General features: G+C 38.3%; 1 protein-coding gene across 1 annotated transcript in view; it reads right to left on the reverse strand.

Annotated features, from left to right (window-relative positions):
* Positions 1–27672, reverse strand: part of ITFG1 (integrin alpha FG-GAP repeat containing 1) — a 226241-nt gene that overhangs the window by 118027 nt on the left and 80542 nt on the right. The window contains exon 8 of the mRNA XM_056136673.1: positions 14810–14891. Coding sequence (XP_055992648.1) covers positions 14810–14891 — 82 coding nt within the window. The remainder of the gene's footprint in view (positions 1–14809; positions 14892–27672) is intronic.

Consider the following 27672-nt stretch of genomic DNA (forward strand, 5'->3'; position numbering starts at 1 on the left):
CCCGACAATAATGCCCCCAGTTTTTCTCCCGCCACCTCTTCACCCTACCCCAGCATGTCTCTGTGGAGGAACTCTCTCTCTCTCTCTCTCTTTCCCTCCCCCCTCCCAGCCCCAGGGGTTTACAATATAGATACTAAGAGGTTATCATGTTTGTTCCTTTACCTATTTTCAGCACACAATTCTTATCCAGAGTGATAATTTCCAACTATCTTTGTCATAGTGTAACTATGACAACTGCCTAACTATCCCAACTGCCTTCATCCCTAGCACTGAGGCAGGCTTCCAACCATAAGCCAATCCTCTTGGCCTTTGTTTCTACTATCTTTGGATATAAGTCTCTTATTATGTTGTTTTATATTCCACAAATGAGTGCAATCATTCTATGTCTTCCCTTCTTCTGAATCATTTCACTCAGCATGATACTCTCCATGTCTATCCATTTATAAAAGAATTGAATAACTTGATTTTTCTAAACAACTGTGTAATACTCTATTGAGAAGCATTTTTGATGTGCCTTTTGGCCATTTGTATTTTTTCTTTGAGGAAGTTTCTGTTCATTTCTTCTCCTCATTTGCTGAAGGACTAGGATGTTTTTTCTTATAAAGTTCGATCAGTACCTTATATATTTTGAATATTATCCCCTTAACAGATAGCTATTCGTTAAGTAATTTCTCCCAACCTGTGGGCTGTCTTTATATCTTGGTCACTATTTCTTTGAAGTGCAGTTTCTTAGTCCTGTTTCTTTATCTTTGCTTCCACTTGCTTGGATAATGAGCAGTGTTTCATCCTTGAAGATGCATTTAGCTTCAATGTCATAGAGGATTCTGCACAAATTGTCCTCCATGTACCTTATGGATTCAGGTCTGACACTGAGATTAATCCATTTTGATCTGACTTTTGTGCCTAGTATTAGAAATAGGTTTGAGTTCATTATTTTTTTGCATGTAGCTGCTCAGTTTTCCCAGCACCACTTGTTGAAGAGGCTTTCCTTGCTCCATTTCATATTTCTTGCTCCTTTACAGAAGACTAGGTGATCATATATTTGAGGGCCAGTGTCAGGATATTGAACTTTGTTCCACTGAATTGTGGGTCTGTCTTTATTCCAATACCATGCTGTTTAAATTACTATTGCTTTGTAGTACATTTTGAAATTGGGGAAGGTGATGCCTTCCATCTTCTTTTTCCAAGGACTGCTTTGGCAATTCATCAGGGGTTGTTGTTCCATATGAATTTTAGGAGTGTTTGGTCTATTTCTTTGAAAAAAATGTCATGGCTTATTCTTAGAGGGAATGCACTGAATCTGTACAATGTTTTGGGAAGTATTGCCACTTTGACAATGTTAATTCTCCAATCCATGAGCAGGGAATGTGTTTTCATTTCCTTGTGTCCTCTTTTATTTCTTGAAGTAGTGTTTTGTAGTTTTTTTTTTTTTGTACAGAAACACTTTGTACAGGTCCTTCATCTCTTTAGTTAAGTTGATCCCCAAGTACTTGATTTTCTGAGGCATGATTGTGAACATGTCTCCATGTCTATCCATGTTTCTCTGACATCTCTTTCTTCTCTTTCATTACTTGTACATAGGAAGGCCATGAACTTTTTTGTAATTTTTTTTTGTAACCTGCCACTTTACTAAACAAACTTATTGTTTCTAGAAGCTTTTTTTGTAGTCTTTAGATTTTCTAAGTATGATATCATGTCATCTGCAAATAGTGAAAGTTTGATTTCTTCCTTTCCTATCTGGATGCCCTGAATATCTTTTTCTTGCTTAACTGCTATGGCAAGTACTTCCAGTACTATACTGAATAGCAATGGCAGGAGAGGGTAACTATGTCTTAGGAGGAAAGCCTTTTGTTTTTCCCATTAAGAATAATGTTTGATATGGGCTTGTGGTAGTTAGCTTTGACTTTATTGAGGAAAGTTCCTTCAACTTCGATTTTGTTGGGAGTTTTTAATCATGAATGGGTGCTGGATCTTGTCAAATGCTTTCTTTGCATCTAATGCTATGATCATATGGTTTTTATCTTTTCTTTTATTAATATGGTGTACTATATTGATTAATATATAGTACACCATATGTTATACCATCCTTACATCCCTAAGATAAATCCTCCTTGGCCATGGTTTATGATCCTTTTGATGAGTTTTTGAATTTTATTCACCAGTATTTTGTTGAGAATCTCTGCATCTGTGTTCATTAGGGATATTGGTTTGTAATTTTCTTTCTTTGTGTTGCCTCAGTCTGCTTTGGGTATTGGGATGATATCTGCCTCATTGAAACTGTTTGGGAGTGTTTCTGCTTCTTCAATTTCCTGAAAAAGCTTGAGAAGTATTGGCAGCAGGATTGAAGTCAATCACTGTTTAGTCAATCACTTTCCTCCCGTTGTTCATCGATTTGCTCAAGGGGTCCAGTAACATCTCCATTGGAGACTTTGTTGTTTCTGTGTTTGGCATATCGAATACATCACGGGGAGCTTGCCAGGCTTTGCCATGCGGGCGAGATACTCTCAGTAGCTTGCCGGGCTCTCCGAGAGGGGCGGAGGAATCGAACTTGGGTCAGCCATGTTGGCTGCGTGCAAGGGAAACGTCCTACCGCTGTGCTTGAAGGTTTAAAGGTTTGAAGGTTTGAAGATTTCACTAGTGAATTCATCTGGTCCTGGGCTTTTGTTTTTGAGAAGACTTTTGATTATCATTCCAATTTTATTCAAAATCTTCTTGGTTTAGCCTTGGGAGGTTATAGAAATTCAGAAATTTATCCATTTCTTCAAGGTTCTCTTGTTTATTGGTTAAAGATTCTCAGTGTAATTTCTGATGATCCTGTGGATTTTTGTAGTTTCTGTTATGTTCCCCTTTTCATTTCTGATTTAGTTTACTGGGGTTCTTGTTTCTTTGTGAGTCTTGCTAGTGGTTTATCAATCTTTTTTTTTATTTACTCAAAGAACCAGCTCTTAGTTTTGTTGATCTTTGTATTGCTTTTATGAATTTCAGCTGGTTAATTTTTGCTATAAGTTTTATTATTTCCTTCCTCCTGCCTGGTTTGGGCTCCTTTCGTTGCTCATTTTTCAAGGTCTTAAGCTGCAAGGTTAAGTTATTTCAGCCCGTTTTTCCTTTCTGATGAATGACTGCTGGACTCTAAACTTTCCTCTTAACATTACTTTTGCTGTGTCCCACAAGTTCTGGTAGCTCATGTCCTCACTCTCACTTATTTCCAGGAATCTTTTGATTTCTTCTTTGTTTTCTAAACTACTGGTTGTTCAGTAGTGAACTGCTTAATTTGCAGGTGTTTGATTTGGTTCTCCATTTCTGTGTGCAATTCACTTTTATTTTCAGTGCATCATCGTCTAAAAGGACAGTTGATCCTATTTTTATCCTCTTAACTTTATGGTGGTATGTTTTGTGCCCATCAAGTAGTCTATCCTGGAGAATGTCCCATGTGCATTGGAGAAGAATATGTATCCAGCTCTTTTGGGGATGAAAAGTTGATACTATATATATATATAGTATCAGCTAACCACCTCTTTCATTTCTTCCCTCAAATTGCTGAACTTTAGTCTGGTTAATCTATTGACAGGTGACAAGGCAGTGTTGAAATCTCCAACTACACTTGTGTGGCTATCCGTGTCTTTCTTCAAATCTATTAGTAGTTGTTAGTAGTTTTTTTTTTTCTTAAGCATTTTGCTGGTCCCTTATTAGGTATACATTTAAGAGTGTGAATTCTTCCTGATGTATTATAGATCCCTTGATCATTAAGAAATGATCTTTCACTGTCTCTTATAACCTTCTTCAGCCTAAAGTCTATGTGTCTGATACTAGTATGGCTACCCCTGGTTTTGGGAGGGGATTGTTTGCTTAAAGAAGTGTTTTCCAGTCTTTGGCTTTGAGTCTTAGTTTGCTTTGATTTTTCAAATGTGTTTCCTTGCAGGCAACAGAGTGCGGATTCAATTTTCTAATCCATCTTGTGCCGTTTGATTGGTGCATTTATTTAGTCCACTGACTCTGAGATTATTATGATGTGGATTTGTGCTATCATTACATAAGAGTTAGGTGTACTTGTGGGGCTTCTCTTATCTTAGATTAATTCTTCTTGTAACAATGATTTTGAATCTATAAAGTGCCTGAGTTGTTATTAGTCTGTGAAGCTGTGTTATTGTTCCTTTGAATCTGAATGAGAGTCTGAATAGCTAGGTAAAGTACTCTTGGTGAGGCATTCATTTCATTTAGTTTTTGCACTATATCCCACCACTGCCATTGGGCCCAGAGGGTCTCACTGAAAAGTCTGCTATGAACCTTAAGGATGCTCCATTATAAGCAATTTCCTTCTTTAACCTTGCTGCTTTCAGTATTTTAATTCTATCTGTGGTTTTGATCATTCTGATAGGATGTGTCTTGGGGTATTTTAATCTGGATTTCATTTAGCCTGGTACCTTTCAGACCTCCTGAACTTGGGTCATGCACTCTTTAGCTATGGGAGCCTCTCAGCAAATGATGGCTTTGACAGTTGCTTCTTCATCAGGGCTATCTTTTTTGTCCTTCTGGTACCCCAATGATTATGTTATTTTGCTTGACTTCATTCCGATGTTCTCTTATTATCTGTTGGTTTATTTTGAGGCTCTTTTCCATCTCCTGCTCTTGTTTGAAGATTGTCTGCACCTCATCCTGGGGCTCACCAAGTCAGTCCTCAGCAACTGTTACTCTGTTGCTGAGGCCTTCCACTGAATTTTTCATTTCATCCACCAAAGTTTTTCAGATCTCTTATTTCTGTTTGTATTTTTATTGTATTTTCCTCATTTCTGCTCTCATATCCTCCTGTATTTTATAGGTGGTGTGCTCTATTGTATCTTTGAGCTCCTATGCATCCTTAACAGTTCCACTCTAATTTCCTTTCAGAGAGGCTGTATAGCTCATTATTACTGGTTGGGTCAATGGGTCAAGCCTGTCTGCTAACAATGGGTTTCTGTATTGCTTTACCATCATGACCTATGCAGTTTGGAGTTGTTTCTTGCTTGTTTTTGTGTGGTTAGGAGTTTATTGTTAGAATGTCTTTGTACATTTATGGTAAGTTATGGAGTGGTGAAGAAATTTGTGGCTGCAGTGAAGCGGCGAGTTTGGACTGTGCCTGTAGAGAAGACAGTCTCTCCAAAAGCCAGCTCCAATGTCATGCAGTGTGTTGGGTGGGTAGCAGGCCCTTCTCTTCTGTGTGCAGATGTGATGGTGCCTGTAGAGAAGACTTGCTCTCCCCAGTCCTTTAGGTGGCCCCCTGTTCTATTTTTAACATGTGCCATTCATACTAGTGTGAGGTGGTATATTAATATCTTAATTTGAATTTTCCTAATGATGTGACGTTGAGCACTTTTTTATCTGCCTACTGGCCATGCACCTATCTTCCTCTGAGAAGCATCTGCTCTGCGAATTTATCCCCATTTCTTGATAGGGTTTCATCTTTCTAAGACTTTCTATAATCTGGATAATAACATTTTATCTGATGTGTTGAATAAGAATATTTTTCCCCATTATATTAGCTGTCTTTTAGTTTCAGCTCAAGCCTTTTTTCACCATGTAGAAACTCTAATTTGATGTAGTCCCATTTGTTTTTTATTTTGTTGCCTTTGTCAGCAGTATCACATCACTGAGGATGTCTCTATTTTCCCTTGTGACTCTAGCTAAAGGTTTATCTATCTTTTTTTCATTCTTTCAAAGAAAGAGCTCATGGTTTCATTAATTCTTTGTATTGCTTTTGTGGTTTCTATGCTGTTGATTTCTGCTCTAGTTTTTACTGTTTCCCTCCTTCCACTACTTTTTGGGTTCATTTGCTGTACCTTCTCCGGATTTTTGAAATGTGTGTTTAGGTTGTTAATTTGGGCTTTTTCTTCTTAGTACAAGACTACATTGCTATGGATTTCCCCCTTAGTACAGTTTATGCTATGTCCCATAGATTTGATAGCTTTTCACTCTTAGCTTCAAGGAATCTTAGTTTCTTCCTTGATTTTCATTTGTTTCAACTCTTGTTTTGTAGTGTTTTGTCCATTTTTCAAGCGTTGGAATTTTCCCCCATCTTCTTTCTGTGGCTAATTTCTACTTTCATGGCATTGAAGAAGGTACTCTGTGCATTTTCTATGTTTGCAAATTTATATATGTTTGAGTTCACTGTCACTGTCACTGTCCTCCCGTTGTTTATTGGTTTGTTCGAGCGGGCCCAGTAACATGGTGAGACCTGTTACTGTGAATGGCATATTGAATATGTCACGAGTAGCTTGCCAGGCTTTGTCATGTGGGCGAGATACTCTCGGTAGCTTGCCAGGCTCTCGAAGAGGGGCGGAGGAATCAAACTCAGGTTGGAGGTGTCGGCCGTGTGCAAGGCAAATGCCTTACCCGCTGCTTGAGTTATGCCCTAATATATGAGCTATCCTGGGTAATGTTTCATGTGCACTAAAGAATGTATATGCTGCTTCTAGGGAATGGAGAGCCTTGCATATGCCAACAAGTCCAGTATTTTAATTCCTTGCTTAGGGCTCTTCTCTCTTTTCGAATATCCATCTGGTGGATCTGTCTAATGGCAAAAGGGGTTGGTCTCTCACACTTACTTTTTTTCAGTCAATGTGTTTCTTTAAGTTTGTGAGCACAAGTTTTATGAATTTAGATAGCCCTTCATTTGGTGTATAAACATTGACAACAGTATTTCTGGATCTATTCTTGCCTTCACCAATAAGCATTGTCAATCATTGCCTCTAATTACTTTCTTTATGTTGAATGCTATTTGGTCTGATAAGTACAGCTGTCCCAGCCTTTTTTTTTTTTTTTTGGTCTGCCATTGGCTTGTATGAGTGCTTCCTATCTTTTCCTCTTAATCTGTATTTACCCATGCACTTTGATGATCCTATATGCAGCAAATGGACAGATTTGCTTTCCTGATATATTTAGCTTCTCTTTGGCTTTTTTATAGGGGAGTTTGGTCAATTGTCATTGAGAAAGATTATTGTATGAGGGGTTGTGCCATTTTTGTGTATGTGGGTGTAGAATCAAGTTATTTTTACAAGTATCTGCTTTTTATGGGCTGGAGCGATAGCACAGTGGGTAGGGCGTCTGCCTTGCACGCAGCCAACATGGCCGACCCGAGTTCGATTCCTCCGCCCCTCTCGGAGAGCCCGGCAAGCTACCGAGAGTATTTGATATGCCAGACACAGTAACAACAAAGTCTCCAATGGAGACGTTACTGGGCCCGCTCGAGCAAATCGATGACCAATGGGAGGGCCTGCTTTTTATAGGTGGCCTTTTAATAATTCTTATGGGATTGTTTTAAGTGTCACAAATGCTGCCAGTTCTTGTTTATCTGAAAAGATTCTTATCCTTCCCTCAAATCTAAATGATAGTTTGTTGGGTGGTGGAGTCCAAACTGGAAGTATTTTTCATTCAATACTTTGAATATGTCATTCTACTCTTTCTGGTTGTGTAAGAAATCATTTGAAACGTCTGATGATTCTTATGTTTCCGTTGTAGTTGAAGGTTTTCTACTTTCTTGCATTTTAAGTAGTCTGTCTTTATCTTTTGATTTTATCATTTTGATTAACATGTGCCTTGGTGTTCTTTTGTGGTATCTACTTGATTTGGTACTCACTGGATCTTTAGAATCAGTGAGGCTGCCTCTGTCAGAACTGTGAAGTTCTCAATTATTATTTTTTTTCACTAGTCTCTCTCCTGGGCTGGAGTGATAGCACAGCGGGTAGGGCATTTGTTTTGCACGCGGCTGACCCGGCCAACCCGGGTTTGATTCCTCTGCCCCTTTCAGAGAGCCTGGCAAGCTACTGAGAGTAGCCCACAAGGCAAAGCCTGGCAAGCTACCCATGACGTATTCGATATACCAAACACAGTGACAACAAGTCTCCCAATGGAGATGTTACTGGGCCCACTCGAGCAAATCGATGAACAACGGGAGGACAGTGCTGTAGTGCTACAGTCTCTCTCCTTACTTTTTCCCTCTCCTCTGGTATTCCTGTAATTTGGACATTATTCTTCTTGCTATTCCCTATTAATTTTATATTCTCTTCAATTTTTTACTTCCTTTTTCTTTTGTCACTTCATTATTGTTGATAGCTATAATTCTGTCTTCAATATCACTGATATGATTCTCCTCATGCTGAACTCTGTTGCTGTAGCTTGTTACAATATTCTTTAACTACTTCAGTTCAATTTGCCTGGATTGTTTGATACCTTGAACCTTTTCATCCTTGAGTCAGTTAAATTTGTCTCCTAGTGATTTTTTATTTCCATTGCCTTTGTATGGAGTGTTGGTTTGAGGTCATTCTTGATGAGACGAGGCTTTTTTTGAGCTCACTGATTTGTTAGGACTTCTGTCCCTGTTGTTAGAGTAGGCAAATTTCTTTGTTTCCTCATTTTTTTTGGGTAAAAATTTCTGAGTGTTGCAATTTGAGCTTCCGAGTCCCAAAAATCTGATATCTGATCTGTTATGTTTCAGTAAAGGTTACTATTTATAATCTGCTAAATAGGTCTTTGGGAAAACTGTACCACACCTACGCCTGTCTGGAGACAAACAATAAATTTAAAGAAGATTAAGTCTAAGAATTTTTTGTTTAACCTTAAGAGGAAAAAGTAGAGAAGAGAGGACAAGGATGGATACAAGGCCTATTTACCTAAATCTTATGTCAGATGAACTAGAGCAATGTTTTCCAAACTTTCCCTTGTGAAAGAAGGAAGTCTATTAGCAACTTAGATTCCCAATACCTTCCCCAGAGTCTACCATCCACTATGTTTGACACCATGTGTACAGTATTCATCCAAGGAACTCTGGTTATCACATAAATTCAGGGGTTAGTGAATTGAAGTAAATTTTACTCGAATTCAGTACATTTTTCTACATCTTTTTCTGATAACACATAATTTGTGATTAAGATGTGATGTTATTTTTAAGGCAGGTCTTAGAAAGAAATTGATTCTTTCCAGTAGTGTCTGGGTCACATTCCATGGCAATCTGGCTTTAGCTGCCTGTTTGTGGCTGTAAGTGGTGACACTTGCTCTTGATCTCTCTCACCTGTACTGTCTGGCAATATGAGATGTGTCAGTTTAAATTTTAAGTGATATGAAAATAAATGCTGTCACAATGCAAAAATTTGAAACAGAAATACTGAGAATTACAATTTTTAAGATCTAGGATGTCTCCTACTAAGATCAACACCCATATATTTTAAAGATTCAGAAGTTTTAATAATCAAAATGAACAAAAGTAATATGAAATCAGTACTTATCTAAATGAAATTTGGATAGTTCCGTTTATGGTTATAGTTGAAGGTAATTAAGACCAAATTCTTAGAAATAAATTAGCTATAGTAGATTGTTTTTAAAATTTAATTACATTATCCATTCTAAATTATTCATGGATTATTAATTTACAAGAAAATTTTTACTTCTATAGGCCTGTGATACAGCAATAAAGAAATACCACAGTTAATTTTATTGTGATAATAAAAGCATAAAGAATTATAAAGTACACTATGACAAATTTTAGAAATATTTAATGAAGAGATTGCAATTTAAAAAGTGTCACTGGGGAAGGTCTCTTGGAGAGGGTGAAACTTCAGCAAGAGTGAAATGTAGTGGGCAAGTGAGTCAAACGGGATACTGAAAAGAAAAATATTCTATGCAGAGAAATGAATAATAAGTCCTCTGGGGCCTGTGCTTGTCTTGTCTTATGAGCCTTAAAGAAGTCAGTGTGGCTAGAATGCAGTTACATTTGAAGTTTTAGGAAGAAAGATAGTGTAAGTACCATTTCATTTACCCATTATCCGTATTTTCAAAAGGTAGTTAACAAGGACATACCAATACCCAATGCTATGCTTCTCCAGAGCTTATCTTTCCTACTTCCATCTCATTTTAGTTTTCTAAGAAACATTTCAAACTTAACATACCCAATACAGAACTATTTAAGAGAATTCCAAAGTTTTTCTTTCTTCCCTTTTCTAACTTCATGGATGTGCTATAAACCAGCTAGTCAGCTGTTCAAACACAAAATCTATGAGTTCTTTTTTTTTTGGGGGGGGAGGTATGTTTTTGGGCGAGGCCTGGTTATACTCAGACATTACTCCTGACTCTGTGCCCGGGGATCATTCCTCCTGGCTATGGACTTAGGGATCAGGGATCAGTCTTGAGGTGCTGGGAGACCATATATCCCATTGGATTCTGGGGATCAAACCAGGTTCGTTGCAAGCAAGGCAAATGCCCTATCTGCTATATTATCTATTTGGTCTCCTAGAAGTTATCCTTTATTATTCTTTTTCTTTGACTTTACTTTTATCTTTTCTTTTTTTTCCAGTTTTTTGCCTTTTTTAAAAAAATTATTTATTTATTTATAGTAGCGAAACACCATGTGGTACAGTTGTACACTTACAAAAGTTTTTGCTTTTTAATTGTAAATTATTTTTCCAAATTTTATTTTATTAAAGCATCATGAGATACAAAGTTATTCATAGTTGGTTCTTTGACATTAAAAGTGTCTTCAACAAATGAGTCAGAAAGAGAGGGACAGACATAGAATGACCGCACTCATTTGTGGAATATAAAATAACATGAGACTGACACCCAAGGACTGTAGTGACAGGGCCAGGAATATTCCTCCATGGTTGGTAGCCTGCCTCATGAGCTGGGGGGGAGAAGGCAGCTGGAATAGAGAAGGGATCACTAATACAATGATGATTGGAGGAATAGTTCGGGATGTGAGATGTATGCTGAAAGAAGATGAAAGACCAAACATAATAACCTCTCAGTATCTGTACTGCAAATCATAATGCCCAAAAGTAGAGAGAGAGTATGGGGGAAATTGTCTGCCATAGAGATAGGAAGAGAGGTAAGAGGGGGCGGGGATACTGGTGGAAAATGTGCACTGGTGGAGGGGTGGGTGTTCAACCACTGTATGACTGAAACTCAAACATGAAAGTTTTGTAACTGTATCTCATGGTGATTCAATAAAAAAAAAAAAAAAAAGAAGAAAAAGAAAAGGTGTCTTCAACAATAAAATGCCACTTGGAAAGGTGACAGAATAAAAAAAAATAAAAGGAGCTGCACTGAATTAAAGAGATTCTGCATGGCAAAAGAAACATGGATAAAAACTAAAAGACAGGTAACTGAATAGGAGAAAATATTTGCTATTAACAATATGAAGGGTTGATATCCAGGATATACAAAGTACTTACAAAAATCAGCAACAAAATATACAAAAGCTTCAACAAAAATGGGAAAAGGAAATGAATAGGGACTTCTCTGAGGAAGACCAAAGGATGGCACACAGGCACATAAAAATATGCTCATTATCACATATTAATAACGAATTCAAATCAATACAGCAAGATATGATTTTCCACGAATGAGAATGGCACATATCAAAAATAATGGGAACAGTTTGTGCTGGCAGGGATGTTATGAATAGGGGAAAAAAGGGAACTCTTATCCATTGCTTGTGGAACTGTTTTCTGGTTCAATCCCTATGGAAAACAGTATTGAGGGTTCTCTGTAAATGAGCTGCCATATAACCCAGCAATTTTACTTTTTTATATTTATGAACAGGACAGAAAAAGATTTACTCATTTTTTGTACCTTCAACGTTCAGACTGGCAAGTTCTTTCAATTGTTTCTAAAGTATCTTAAATAGCATCACTTCATTTCTTAATAACTTCCCTTCCCTCAATCATTACAGTATATTTTTCTGTTGAAGTGAAGTGCCTCTCAATAAGTTTCCTTGGAGCCCCAACATACTAAGACTGAAATTCAAAATACTTATCTTAGCCCATAATGCCCTAGACTCTCCAACCTACTTTTTGTTGCTTTTTGTTCACTGTATTCCCTCTGCATGGACTAAAATCTCTTTAAGACTTCCTGTGACTTTGTTCAAATCTTGGGTAAAATATGATTTCCACTCAGCTATAGCAAATAGTCTTTTATTAAAGTACTGTATTATTTCCCCAAAACTTTACTAACTTCTTGTTGCCTTTCCTCCAGTAGAATTTAAACTTTATGAGAAGAGGGTTTTTGTATGTGCTCATAGCTATATGCTGTTATGCTTTTTGCAATTTCACCTCCTCTCTTTGTTTCCCTCTAAATTTAGACAGATTCTCTGTGGCTAGGAAAACTAAAACAGCTGGACTGAAGCTTATAGTTTTCAGGATGTGACAACATTTCTCTGGGAGAAGCTGACCCACTGGGCCAAAGCAGTGCCTTGAGACATTTACACTGATTACGACTCCAGACTTCTGGCTGAACATCATTTCTTTAGTAGTGGTAAAGATTCTTAATTTGATGAAGTTCCTTCCATTTGTTTATATTTGCTTCCATTTATTGGACAATGGCATTGAATCATTGAATGCTACTGCTCAAGGTTTGAATTAATAAAGGTTTTGCCTAAAATTTTACCTGATATAATTTATGAATAAATTCAGATATAATAGTGAAGTCTTCAATCCATTTTGATTTGACTTTTGTGAATAGTGTGCATTCAGTTTTTTCACGTTACTGACCACTTTACTTAGAACCAAGAGGGGTTTATGTAATTTTTGATAGGAAAAGTACTTTTTCTTTTTTACAAACTATATGATTTAATAGAGATGCCATTTTATTTGTAAAAGTTCTAGAATTTAAAATTCTTGTTCTTACCTAAAAAAAAAAAACCAAAACAATAAAAACAAAATTCTAACATAGAACTTAAAAATGGTAATCATGAGACACACAAAAAATGTTTTCTAGTGATTCCTTAAACTGCTGGAGGAATTTATGCGATGCAGATCTCTTAAGCATGAGGTCAAGACCAAGTACTTCATTTAATAATAACTAGTAGTATCTGATACAGATTAGCTAATTTCTGTATTCAAAGACTGCCAAAGAGCTCTGAAATGTAGGCAACTTTTTGGACCAGTGCTCTACTAACCAGTAAATTCAAAATCTTTTGTTGGTCACCATCCAGCATCACATTTTAATATCTGGCAATGGTTTCTGACTAATTATAGCAACTCCTTTGTTTCTTCCTTATCCCTTCTTAGCAGTTTCTTCCTCTTAGCTCTTGGAAAATGTTCAAAATTCTTTTGACATTATTCTTGATCACAGGTTTCCTGAATGTTCTGGTTTTGCTGCCTTACTAGCATAATTAATGTGATAACTCCAAAGCCTTCTCCAAAGTATCTTAATATACAAACCAGCTTTCTCTCTTGATTAGCTCTGTGAAGACTGACAGAAGAAAAAATGATTCTTTTAGCTATTTAGAGACATTAAAAAAAATTCTTTGTAGTTTCGGATACCTATCCCTTCATTTATGGATATAGTCAATTTATGCTTTTACCACCTCATGGCCTGACCTGTCTACAAATCTAAAGTTGTTTTCAAAATCTTAACATACACCTTTTCTGATATAAAAATATGAGATTCTCATAATCTTTCTCTGAATCATTATGTTCAAGAAGACCTGCCTTTTACCCTACTATACCAGAGGATTTAGTAAAAATTTAACTTTTGAAGTTAATGTAACAAAGAACTGCTTTAACTGTTCTTACTGTTCTGACTTTTAGTTCACAGATTAAAATTATCATCTGTTCATCTGTTATTTATTGGTAATCCAATGTGCTCAAGTCCATTGTTACATGTGTCAGCATTTTAAGTGAAATTCTAATCAAAGTGGTTTATATTTTAGTTACAAACTACACCTTGGTTTCATACCTCCACATACTTTCAACAAAACTTTAAAATCACTTCTAAGTCCACTTTAATATACCACCTCTTCCATGAGACTTCTGACTTTTCTCGGCCTAGAGTGACTGGTATTGATATAGTACTTTGACTACATCTTTTAGTCAAAGTGGATTGCTTTAGTAATTAACAAGAAAGGGACTGGAGCAATAGCACAACAGGTAGGGCGTTTGCCTTGCATGCGGCCAACTTGGGTTTGATTCCCAGCATCCCATATGGTCCCCCAAGCACCGCCAGGAGTGATTCCTGAGTGCAAAGCCAGGAGTAATCACTCCTGAGCATTGCCGGGTGTGATCCAAAAAAAGCAAAAAAAAAAAAAAAATAACATGAAATATGTGTGACTTCTATTATTGCTGTGTTGTTTACTCTTTTTTGGTACTCTTTTGTTTCCCAAACTACACTCTTCTTACCCCTCCCCCCCCGCCCCCCCCCCCCCCCCCCCCCACACACACACACCTGGTTTTTGGACTGCTCAGAGCTTACTCTGTTCTCAGGGTCATTCCTGGTGGGACTTGGGGAACATATGGGATGCCAGGGATTAAACCAGGGCCAGCTGTGTAGGGTGTTTGCCCTGCACACATCATGAAATTAGAGAATCTAGAAGAAATCAGTTATGAATAGCTAGTTTCTGAAAAACAGGGTATGCAGACTTCCTTCCTTTGCATTTTAATGTTGCAAAACCAGTTTCTATAACTTAAAATTACAATTTAAACATAGTAATCATGAAGAACATCTTATTTGGGGGCCAAGGCTGTGCAAAATAGGTTGAGTGCTTACCTCACATGAGGACCTGAGTCGGATCCAGGACACTGCTTCACATAAGGTTGAATACGACTCCACAAAGGCATGCAACTCTGAGCACTAACTACAATCAATACCACCAACACCACCGCCAATATGAAACAACAAAACTGACTCCAATTTTATGACAATGACCACATGGCATGTATAATACAGAAAAAAATTGACATTATCAAAATCTATCATAGTTCCAAAGACAATGAAATTAATTTTCTAAAATAGGAAATTAATATGCTGGGTCAGAGAGTGAAATAATTTCAAAGATAAAAAGTCTTACCAAAGTCTGCAAATGCTGATTGTCCAACCACCATCATATTTTCAGGTTTTTCAAGTACAGCACTAATAGAAAAATTTCCATCCTGTAAAAAAAGCAGAAATGTTTAAGCTAGACTCATTAATTTATTCATTTGTAAGAGTGAAATAAAGCATTTAAAATGAGGAAAGCTTTTACACAGGTGAGGCAGGGGCACACCACAGCAGAGTGAGCTCTGGCTCTATGGACCACATGGCTCCTTCCTTCTTTGTACCCTGCATTTGACCCAGTGGATGGAACAATCTGACTCCATCTACCAGCTTCACCAGGGAACGAGGGAACTCAATGAGCTGGTCCATCCAGAGTGCTCCCAGGAAGCATTCATGCAAAAGATGAACTGGAGAGGCTCAGGACCAATCTACAACAGGTTCAATGGGAAAATAGTGCAGAAACACCACCATTCAATGAACTAATAGTCATGAAGACTCAATCAGCACTAACTAGTTATAAAACCTTTTAAGAAAAGGATGTTAGAGCTGAATGTTGAGAATATTTTAATAAGCTCAGAGAAATAATGAAATGAATAGCTAATAAAACAGGAGGATCTGAGAGTAGAGATGAGAAATTTTTTTAAAAAAAAAGACAGGACTAAAGAATTTGGTAGGTGAAACTGGCTTGTTTTTCAAGCTAGTTTTCTCCCTTGAACACATCTCCCTTGTCTCTGTTTCTTTGCTTTCTTATTTCCACTCTAGAGAAGCCTGTATTCACTTTTTCTTTCTCTCCTCTCATATCTTTTAAATAAGTTTCAATAAAAACAAGAGAAATTTGGGATGAATTCAAGAGGAATAAAATAAGAATGATCAGGATTTCAAAGAGCCAAGAAGGCAATTTTGAATAAGAAGCTTTAGTCAAAGAAATCATTACTGAGATGTTTCCAGAATTGATCAAGGATATGTACAATAGGAAGAACGCACACTCCTAAACATATATTCACCCACTGAGGGACCAGCAAAATTCTTAAATCATAATGCTAATAGACTTGGAGAGATCAACAGTTGGAGACTTCAACACCGCACTATCACAACTTGATAAATCAACTAGACTAAAACTCAGGAAGGACATATTCGACCTGTAGGAAGAAAAGGAAGAGAGGGGCTATACAATGGTCTCATCCCTCAAAAGCCTAATAAACAATCTTCTCCAATGCACATGGGGCATACTCCAAGATATGCTCAGACACAAAACATACATCCATAAAGTCAAGAGGATAGAAATCCTATCAACTTTCTTCTCAAAGCATGATGTTCTGAAAATAAAAATTAATCACAAACAGAAATAGAGACATAACTCAAATACCTAGAAATTAAACTGATCATTTCTGAACAATCAGTAGATCAGAAAGAAAATAAAATATTCCCAGAACAAACAAGAATGAAGACACAAGCTACCAGACAAAGCAAAAGAGGTGTTAAGAGGAAAATCTATATCTATGCAAGCATTTATCAAGAAGTGAGAAAAGGGCCTGCATAAATTACCTAATCATACATCTTAAAAAATGGGAGGATGACAAACAAAAGGAGGTCAAAGTAGGCAGGAGGAATAAAATCATAAAACTTAGAGCAGGAATTAATGAATTTAAAAAAAAAATCCAAAAGTAATAAAACCAAGAGTTACTTTTTGAAAAAATTTAAAATAATTGATAACCCAGTAGTAAAAGTCACAAAGAAAAAAAAGCCTTAATTAGATGAATTGGAAATAAAAATGGAGACATTCATAGAAGATACCAAAGAGAGGCAAAAGAGTATCTTTGAAAATCCTTATGCCATGAAATGAAAGCACCTAGAAGAAACAGATAAATTCTTGAACTCCAGTATTCTCTGAAGGTGAACCAAGAAGATAACACTTTCAAGATAACACTTGAAAAGGCCTATCACTATTGAGCAAATCAAAATGGTAATAAAAAGTCTCCCAAAAAACAAAAGCCCAGGTTCAGATGGATTCATTAATGACTTCTTTCACACCTTTAAAGAAGACCTACTGCCAATACTTTGCAGGCTCTTTCAGGAAACTGAAGAAACAGAAACACTCCCAAACAGTTTCTAAGAAGCTAACATTATCCTGATACTAAAAGCAGGCAGACACAGCACAAAAGAGTGAATTACAGATCAATATCTCTGATGAACTTAGATGCAAATATCCTGCACAAAATACTGGCAAATCAAATCCAACAACTAATCAAAAAGATCATATACCACGATCAGTGGGATTCATCCTGGGGATGCAAGGAGGGTTTAACATATGCAACTCAAACAACATAATACGCCCTATCAATAAAATTAAAGAAAAAGTCATATGATCATATCACTGGATGCAGAGAAATCATTAAACAAGATTCAACACCCACTCAAGATTTAATACCATTATCAATAAAATACAAGTTGAAGAAACTGTCTTTAACCTAGTCAAAAGATATTTACCACAAGTCCACAGCAAACATTATACTCAATGGAGAAAAATGAAAAGTCTGTACCTAAAATTAGATAGAAGACAAGGCTGTTCACTTTCACCCCTTCTATTCAGTATAGTATTGGAAATGCTTGCCATAACAATTAAGCAAGAAAAAGATACTAAGAGCAACCAGAAAGGAAGGAATTATGCTTTCATTAATTGCAGATGACATGACAATACATCAGTATACCCTTAAGACTCTACAAAAAAAAAAAAAACTCCTAGAAACAGTAGATTTGTGAAGTAGCAGGCTAAAAAATTAGCATGAAAAATTCCATACCTCTCTTATATGGAAATAATGAAACAGAAAATAATAAAATAATTAAAAAAAATCCTGTTAACAATTATGAACCAGAAAAACAAACCTTAAGAATCAGCTTAATTAAAGGGATGAATGACCTATACAAAGAAAACGAGAAAAAACTACTTAAATAAATAAAAGAGGACAGAAGAAATAGAGAAATATTCCCTTCTCATGGATTGGGAGGATTAACATCCTCAACACAGCAACATTCGCTTAAAGCACTATATAGATTTAGTACTGTTCTTATAAGGTCACCCATAACATTTTTCAAAGTATAAAAAACACCATTGAAATTTATAGGGAACAATAACCCCAAGATGCACAGAAACTTCCTCAAGGAAATACAAATAGCCAAAAGGCATATTTTAAAAGTACAAATCAAAGCAATGAGATATTACCTCACATCACAGAGATTGGCATACATCAAAATGAACACCAACCTATGTTGGCAAGGAAGTGGGTAAAGGGATCTTTATTCACTGCTGGTGGGAAGGCTGACTAGTTCATTCTTTTTGGAAGACAATATGGTCATTCCTCAAAAAATTAGGAATTGGGCTTTGCTATGAGCCAGCAATTTCAGTCCTTGGAATATATCCCAAAGGCCCAAAATTACAATGCAGAAAGGACAACTGCATTCCCATGTTTATTGCAGCACTATTCACACTTTCTTGGTCAGTGTTTGTCCTTAAAGATACCTCTAGCTTCCATGTCATGAAGAGTTATGCCTATGTTTTCCTCCATGTACCTTAGATCTATTCATTACATTTGGCAGTACAAATCTATTTAAGTTGATTTCCACACAGATAAGTGTGTGCACATTAGTATTCAATTAAAAACAAGGGATGAAGTGATAGTACAGTGGATAGGATGTTTGCCTTGCATTTGGGAGACCTGGGTGTGATCTTGGCATCCCATATGATCCCACAAGAATCACCAGGAGTAATTCCTGAGTGCAGAGCCAGAAGTAACTCCTGAACATCGTCAGATGTGACCTGCCCCTCCAAAATTAAAAAATAAGATTTAATACACTTTATCAGCAACATATTAGATAAAATATTTTAATCTGGCACATGACTATACTTTCAAAGATATAGCTGCAATGTGCTTATTTAATGTAAGTGAGACAAATTCATGACCAATTCCTAATTGGATAGAAAGAGCATTAGATTAGGAATCATATAACAAAGTTTCTAATTGTTTTCCATGATAAGTTTTTTCATTCTGGAATAGTAACCTACTGCTTTAGATCTCACTTCAACTGTTAAAATGGGTTAAATGTACTTAACTTGGAGCAGTTCTGGAAAGGATCAGCAAAAAATAAGAAGTATTCTGCAGTGTAAAGTTATCAGGCACTTGTAAGGTTTTTTTTATAATGTGTTTATAAGGTAAAAGTACTTTTTTTTCAGTGAAATTCCAATCTATGTAAACAAAAATTCTGAATTGGACTAATTTATTCACTAGCTGAGAAGTTTGAATAAATTAGACCATATCTAGTAACTAAATTTAACATCTCTAAATGTTTTTGGTAAGGATTAGTGAGACAGTCTATACACACAAGTGTATATATGTAAGAAAATGTAGGACGAGAATCAAAGAAAGCAGATAAAAGTCTTAAAAGGAAAGATTTAAGAGAAGGATTGCTGGAGCAGTAAAAGGTCCTCTAAGACTCTGAGAAAGTATCCACCATCCTTCATTCAGAAGTTTTCAATCTTGGCACAATTGTTGCATGCGGCCACATGATTTTCTATTGGGGAAAGCTATGCATAGTAGATTGCACAGCACTGTACAAATCATGCATTCAATTAATACTAGATAGTATTAGTAGTGGAAATACTAATAATAATATTAAAAACAGTAATATTATTTCTGTTAATTACCATTAATCATGCACTACTGAAACAACTAATTCGTTCCTATAGAGAGAGGAGCTTATATGCCATTTTCTGCTGACACTCTTATTTTATAGTAAGTATCTTTCCATGGATAACTGCCCGTGCCTTGGTCTGCAAATTTTAATATTTAATCTTAAAATGGCCTTATTTATAATGTTAAAAATTATCAGGTAGCAACAGAGGTTGACCACTGTGTTTCCACATTTTTGTCCACAAAATGTAGTACTAATTAATACTAACTGGGGATGATTTTCTTCTACGGGTTTAGAGCAAGCTTTGGAAACAGTTCTTGACTGTCACAAATGGGTGTGTCTAGTAGCACCTAGAATAGAATCCTAGAATACCGCTAAACAGCCTCCCATGCAGATAAACAACTCTAAGTCCCAGTAGTCAATTTACTTCCTATGAGATCAAAAATAAAGAAGAGAAACAAGCAAAATCTAGACTTCATGAAAAGGGTACCTCTGGAAGCCATAAAAAGTAGACATTTTTTTTAACTTCTATTGAGTTGCTTACTTTATGGCCTCTGAATGAACATAATCTGAAAAAACATCATATATTTAAAATGTTTCAGAATTTTATATTCATATAATGTACATATTATATATTATTTACCACAAGGATTCCCAATTTCCCTGGATCTAAGTTAATTAAAACTGGTAATTTTCTCAGTTTCTAATTTTCTAAAACCTCAAGATTTAGTGAGGTATTGCTTTCAATACCACCTTAATATTTCTCAGGCATGTATGTTTTATTCTCTAGTAATCTACAAGATTATAACAACAATATTACATCCGCCTAAACAGAGCCCCAGTATCATAAACCTCCACACTCCACAATCATCACCATGCCCCTGGCCAGAATCCACTGCTCTGAATGAGCCTTATTCAGAAATTAATCTGTGGAAAAACTCAGGTATGCAGGTTTTGTGACTGAAATCTCCAGGTTTTCATGGGGTATGGGATGGGTGAACTCCCAACCTCTCCCTGTACTTTCGGAAGCTATAGCAGTCATGCACATATCCCAAAGTCACTCCGTTGAAAATTTAACTTCAGCTGTATTATCTCGCTAAAAATTTTGGATTTCCTTGAACACGTGGCTGTGTGACACCTTAAACTCTACAATACTGATAAACCAGGAGCAGCACACCAGATTTGATGTGATGTGATGTGATGTAGAAGACACTCAACCTTGATTAATAAAATATTAACACAAAAGGTTTAGCCTTTAACAACATCTTGGTAATCTCTTGTGAGATACACAATCTTCACTAATTTTCTTCTGAGGAAACATTTTTTGATCATTCTTTAAGCAAACTATAACAAGCAGCATAAAATAAATCATTGAGGGCCTGCTATGGGGGTGTGCTTAAGGGGTCATTGGAAAAATTGGAGATAATGTTGGTGGGAAGGCGCAATGGCGGTGGGATTTGTGTTGGTATACTGAATGTCTATACAAATCATTATGAACAATTTTGTAAACCACAGTGTTTATATAAGTGTGAGGGGAAATAAAATTTAGATAAAAAAAATTTGAATTTTCTGGAGTCACATTTTCAAACTCTACAACACTGATAATCCAAAAGTGCACAACAGACTGGATGGACTGTAGTGTAGAAGCCAACCAATCTTGACTAACAAAAATAACAAAGGCTTAATTTGTAATGACATATTAGTAATCCCTCATACAAGTACTTAATGTTCATAGTGAAACACAACAATTTACATTTTCTTCTGAGAAAATTTTTCTTTCTTTTGCTTTTTGAGTCACACCTGGCGAAGCACAGGGATTTCTCCTAGCTCATGCACTCAGGAATTACTCCTAGTGGTGTTCAGGGGACCATATGGGATGCTGGGAATCAAACTTGGGTAGGCTCTGTGCAAGGCAAATGCTCTACCCACTGTGCTATGGCTCCAGCCCCAGGAAAATTTTTTAACATTTTTTTAGCAATTTATTGGTTAAAAAAACAATAATAAATTATTGTGGGCCTGCTACAGGGACAGGATTGAGGTGTGGATGGGAAAATGGAGCCAACTGTGAAGGGAAGGTAATAGTGTGGAAGGATTGGTGTGGGAATCTCTCTCTTACACACACACACACACACACACACACACACACACACACACACACACACACCAGAGAGCAATATCCCTAATAAACATGCTTGCGAAAACCTTCAACAAAAATTTAAAAGGTACCATATATCATGACCAGTGGACTTTAGCTTAAGAATCCAGGAATGGTATAATACATGCCAATAACATAATGGAAAAAAACATGAATGGAAACATCAAGAAAAGAAAATACAAATAAAACAACCAATCACCTCAATCAATAAGTGCAAACTTCACGATATAACTTCTCAACAACTAGGGACAATAGAAATATATCCCAGCATAAATATTACCATACTGCATCATAAAAAACTGAGACCTTTGGGCAGAAGAAACAGCACAGCAGGCAGGATGCTTGCCTTGCACATGACTGTCCCAGGTTAAATCCCGAGCATACCATATGGTCTGATCCCTGATCACAGAGCCTGGAGTAAGCCCTGAGAACCTCTGGGAGTGTTCCCAAAACAAAAACAAAACTTGAACACCATCTGGCTAAGAACAGGCACCAGAAAAGGATGCTTACAGTCACCAGTATATTTTACCCTGTATTAAGATTCCTAGTAACAGTAAATAGGTAATAAATAGAAATAAAAGGAATAGAAACTACAAAGGAGACACAAAACTAGCAGTATTTGCGGGCAACATAGTACTATACATATAGAGGGACTAGAGGGCTAGTACTATGGGTAGGGTGTTTGTCTTGCATGCGACTGACCCGGCACCCAATAGTTCCCTGTGCCCCGCCAGGAGTGATCTTGAGCACAGAGCCAGGAGTGAGCCAGAAGCACAGCCAGCTATGACAGAATAATAATAAAAGTCAAACAATAACAACAATAATATATATAGAAAACCTTGAGGAAACCTCTGAAATATTTTTGAAATTACAAACCAAAATAGTAAAGTAGGAAGTAATAAAATCAGTAGCTAAAACAAGTTGCAGAAAAAATTAGAAACTGAGCTCCCATTTGACCCAGCAATACCACTCCTGGGAATATATTCCAGAGAGGCAAAAAAGTATAGCCGAAGTGACATCTGCAATTGTCTGTTCATTGCAGCACTCTTTACAATAGCCAGAATCTGGAAAAAACCTGAGTGCCCGAGAACAGATGACTGGTTAAAGAAGCTTTGGTACATTTACACAATGGAGTACTATGTAGCTGTTAGAAAAGACGAAGTCATGAAATTTACATACAAGTGGTACTACATGGAAAGTATCATGTTAAGCGAAATGACTCAGAAAGAAAGGGATAGACATAGAAAGATTGCATTCATCTGGGGAACATAAAGTAACAAAATAGGAAACTAACACCCAAGAATGGCAGAGATTAGTACCAGGAATTTTACTCAATGACCTGGAGGCCATCCACACATGTTACGGGAAAAGGGAGCTCAGAAAGAGAAGGGAACACCAAATAAAGGGTGTTGGGAGGATCCTCCCAGGATGGGAGAAGCATGCTGAAAGTAGACTATCGACCAAACATGATTGCCACTCAATGCCTCTTTTGCAAACCACAGCACTCAAAAGGAGAGACAGGGAAATGCCCTGCCACAGAGGCAGGGAGGGATGGCGGCTGGGGGGTGGGAGGGATACTGGGATCCGTGGTGGTGGGAAATGTGCACTGGTGGAGGGATGGGTGTTTGATCATTGTATAATTGAAACCCAAGCACAAAAATGTGTAAGTCTGCAACTGTACCTCATGATGTCTCACTATTAAAAAATAAATAAATAAATAAAAAACCAAGTTGCAGAGCTCTATGCAAACACTGAAATAAAAAGAAAATCTAAAAAAATATTCCATTTAAAATCCACGAAAGGCTCTGGAAAGAAAGATGGCGGCCGCACGGGAGCCTTGTGGAAAGCAGGCTTGAGCCGGGCTCGGGGGAGCGGCGGGGACCTCATAGGAAGGGGGGCTTTGTGGGCCGTCCCCCACGCCCCACCGAGGTCGCCAGCTGCCCCCCACGAGCGGCTCTCCGGCACGGCCACGGCCCCGGAGGCACAAGGACTTAGCACAGAGAACCAGCCGCTTGGAGCAGAAAAGCAAATGGACTTGTGTTGATCCGCGCCACCAAGCCTGCCCGGAGGGGAAAGGGCGTTGACCAGCCCGCCCGCTCCTCTCTGGAAAGAAAGATGGCGGCCGCACGGGAGCCTTGTGGAAAGCAGGCTTGAGCCGGGCTCGGGGGAGCGGCGGGGACCTCATGGGAAGGGGGGCTTTGTGGGCCGTCCCCCACGCCCCACCGAGGTCGCCAGCTGCCCCCCACGAGCGGCTCTCCGGCACGGCCACGGCCCCGGAGGCACAAGGACTTAGCACAGAGAACCAGCCGCTTGGAGCAGAAAAGCAAATGGACTTGTGTTGATCCGCGCCACCAAGCCTGCCCGGAGGGGGAAGGGCGTTGACCAGCCCGCCCGCTCCTCTCTGGAAAGAAAGATGGCGGCCGCACGGGAGCCTTGTGGAAAGCAGGCTTGAGCCGGGCTCGGGGGAGCGGCGGGGACCTCATGGGAAGGGGGGCTTTGTGGGCCGTCCCCCACGCCCCACCGAGGTCGCCAGCTGCCCCCCACGAGCGGCTCTCCGGCACGGCCACGGCCCCGGAGGCACAAGGACTTAGCACAAAGAACCAGCCGCTTGGAGCAGAAAAGCAAATGGACTTGTGTTGATCCGCGCCACCAAGCCTGCCCGGAGGGGAAAGGGCGTTGACCGGCCCGCCCGCTCCTCTCTGGAAAGAAAGAGGGCGGCCGCACGGGAGCCTTGTGGAAAGCAGGCTTGAGCCGGGCTCGGGGGAGCGGCGGGGACCTCATGGGAAGGGGGACTTTGTGGGCCGTCCCCCACGCCCCACCGAGGTCGCCAGCTGCCCCCCACGAGCGGCTCTCCGGCACGGCCACGGCCCCGGAGGCACAAGGACTTAGCACAGAGAACCAGCCGCTTGGAGCAGAAAAGCAAATGGACTTGTGTTGATCCGCACCACCAAGCCTGCCCGGAGGGGAAAGGGCGTTGACCAGCCCGCCCGCTCCTCTCTGGAAAGAAAGATGGCGGCCGCACGGGAGCCTTGTGGAAAGCAGGCTTGAGCCGGGCTCGGGGGAGCGGCGGGGACCTCATGGGAAGGGGGGCTTTGTGGGCCGTCCCCCACGCCCCACCGAGGTCGCCAGCTGCCCCCCACGAGCAGCTCTCCGGCACGGCCACGACTCCAGGGCACAGAAACCAATCTCTTAACTAGCTAACTTTTAATAGAAATTCTTCCAGGGTCAATAAGTAAAATAGCAGAAATTCAAAACCGCGCGGCCGCTATTGCGGCCGCGTGACATCATTTTATTCTTAACCCACGTTGTAGAAAGCAGATCATTTCACAACGCTGTTTCAGCATGTCTGATTGGGGGGGGGGGGGGGTGGGTCGTAAACTCTAAACAATAATTGTGCATCTTCTATCGAAATAATCTATCTAGTCAAAGTAGATAGAGTATTAACTAGAACTCATCTGCCTCACAAGAATTGGGAGGGGTGGGAGGTGGGGGTCTATTGGGGTTCGGGGTTAAAAATGAGTATTGGTAAAGGGAAATGTGTTTGGTATCTACATGACTGAGACCTAAACCCGAAAGCTCTGTAACTTTTCCCACAGTGATTCAATAAATAAATAAATTATAAAAAAAAAAAATAAAATCCACGAAAGGGAATTCAACATCTATCAATAATGTTAATCAAGGAGATTAAAGACATGTGAATTGAAAATAAAGACAGAAATTAACTGGAGTGTAACGGTAGCACTGTCCTCCTGTTGTTCATCAATGTGCTCGAGTGGGCACCAGTAATGTCTTCCATTGTGATACTTGTTACTATTTTTGGCATATTCAATATGCCACGGTAGCTTGCCAGGCTCTGCCGTGAGAGCGGGATACTCTTGGTACCTTGCTGGGCTCTCTGAGAGAGATGGAGAGATGGAGAGATGGGGGAAAAGTTCCAATGGCATTTTTTTTTCAAGGACATTCCTAAGACTAAATATTTTAAACAGCAATAGGAGCAGTACAATTTTAGAATTAAAACATAAAAGGACAAATGAAAAAGGACTGAAATATAGAATCATATATGCAATTAATTTATGACAAATGAAGCTAGAGTTAAAAAAAGTCTCTTCAACAAACTAGATAGACATATGCAAAAAAGTGAAATCAGACCAGTATTTCACAGTTGCAAAAAAAAATCTTTTAAAATGGATAAAAGACTTGAATGTTTGATCCAAAACCAAAAATGAAGAAAAAGGGTTTTCCATTACTCCAGGATATTGGCTTCAGTACTATCATTTGTGATTCAACTCCAGAGGCAAGAAAAACAAAAGCAAAAATAAAGAAATGATAATACATCAAACTAAACAGCTGTGCACAGAAAAGAAACCAAACTCTCACCCCCCCTCCCCCAAAAAGTCCATCAAAAATTGGGAGAGCAGAAAACAAAGAAAGAACTAAGCAGAGGCAGGGGAGATAGCTCAAAATGTACCTTTTTGCAGTGAAAGGTCCTGAGCTGAATCCTCTTTACATCACAGCCCACAAAGCATTGCTGGGTGTCACACCTGTGACCCAAGAACTATTAGGGAAAGAGAGCAGCACCAAACTGCTCTCTCAAGCAGAGAGCCATCAGGCTAATACCACAAGCTGAGTATCTCTGTGAATAGCCACCAGATTTCGAAGACTTGTAGGGGATGTTTACCACCCTCCCCCGCCCAGTTGAAAAAAAAAAGAAAAAAAGAAACAAAAAGTAGAAAGAACTGAAAATTCAGTTCACCAAAGAAGATATACAGATAATCAAGAAGCAAATGAAAAAATTACTATTACTTATTATCAGGGAGAGACAAATCAAAGTGAGATTTTTTTTTCAGAGAAGCCTGATATATTAACATACATTTTGAAAAGGTGTGAAAATGAACCTCGAAACGTAGTCTTTTAAAAATTTTTGTGGCTTTTTGAGTCAACCCGGTGATGCACAGTGGTTACTCCTGGCTTTGCACTCAGGAATTACTCTTGGAGGTACTCGGGAGTACCATATGGGATGCTGGAATCAAACTTTGGTTGGTCAGATGTAAGTCAAATGCCCTACCCGCTGTATTATCGCTCCAGTCCCCAATATAGTCATAACTAATATTACCTCAATTTTCTTTAAAGGTTTGAATGTGTGTGTGTGTGTGTGTGTGTGTGTGTGTGTGTGTGGCAGAATAGTATTCTGATGTTTAGAAAAATGATTTACAACAATATGGATAGAATTTGAGTGGAATTATGTTATATACTAAGTCAAAGGAGAAAGAAAAATAGGAGTGACTTCATTCATATGTGGAACATATAGAAGCAAAGGAATGGAACAGTCAAAAAAACACTAAAATAAACCATTGTGTCACAAGTACTGAATTGTGATTTTCGTAAGACTAGTGGGTGACGGGAGCAAAGGAAACAGAAAATATAGTGGACCACAGTGGAGGGTTACTGGTACTTTGGTGATAGATGTAGTATAGTTGCATTTATTTAAAGAGAGAATGTGAACATGTAATCATAAAATATATAGTTGTAAACAAATGTTATATCAATTAAAAAACAGAAGTGCTTAATTTATAACAACTAGGCTTGATTTTATATAAATAAAGTTCCTCCCCACAATCCATTTTCATTCCATGAAATCTGAGCCATGATTAATACCACTAGTCATCCTTTAAGACTTGGCTGATAATATATCGTTCCATAAGCTTATGCTTTAAACTTTTAAGTAATTTTCATTAATATAATAAAATCTACCAACTAGTATGGGTTTGTTTAAATCGAATTTGTCTTTACTGTATATCAAGAACCTTACGGACATCCTTGCATTTAATCTTTACATTCATTTTCATAAGAAGAAAATTCAACATGAACTTTATTTTGGTTTTATTTCTTTTTGGACAGCACCCAGAGGCTTGATCTTTAGGGACTACCTCCAGCACTGTGCTAGTTTCCTGGTAGTGCTACAGCTACTGTGCAGAGGATTGAACCTGGGACTCACGCATGTAAAGCATGTGCTCCAGCTCTTTGAACTATCTCCTCAGTCCCAACACTTGAGTTTT

The sequence above is a fragment of the Sorex fumeus genome, unplaced genomic scaffold, assembly GCF_029834395.1.
Source record: "Sorex fumeus unplaced genomic scaffold, SorFum_2.1 ptg000122l, whole genome shotgun sequence".
NCBI classification, from domain to species: Eukaryota; Metazoa; Chordata; class Mammalia; order Eulipotyphla; family Soricidae; genus Sorex; species Sorex fumeus.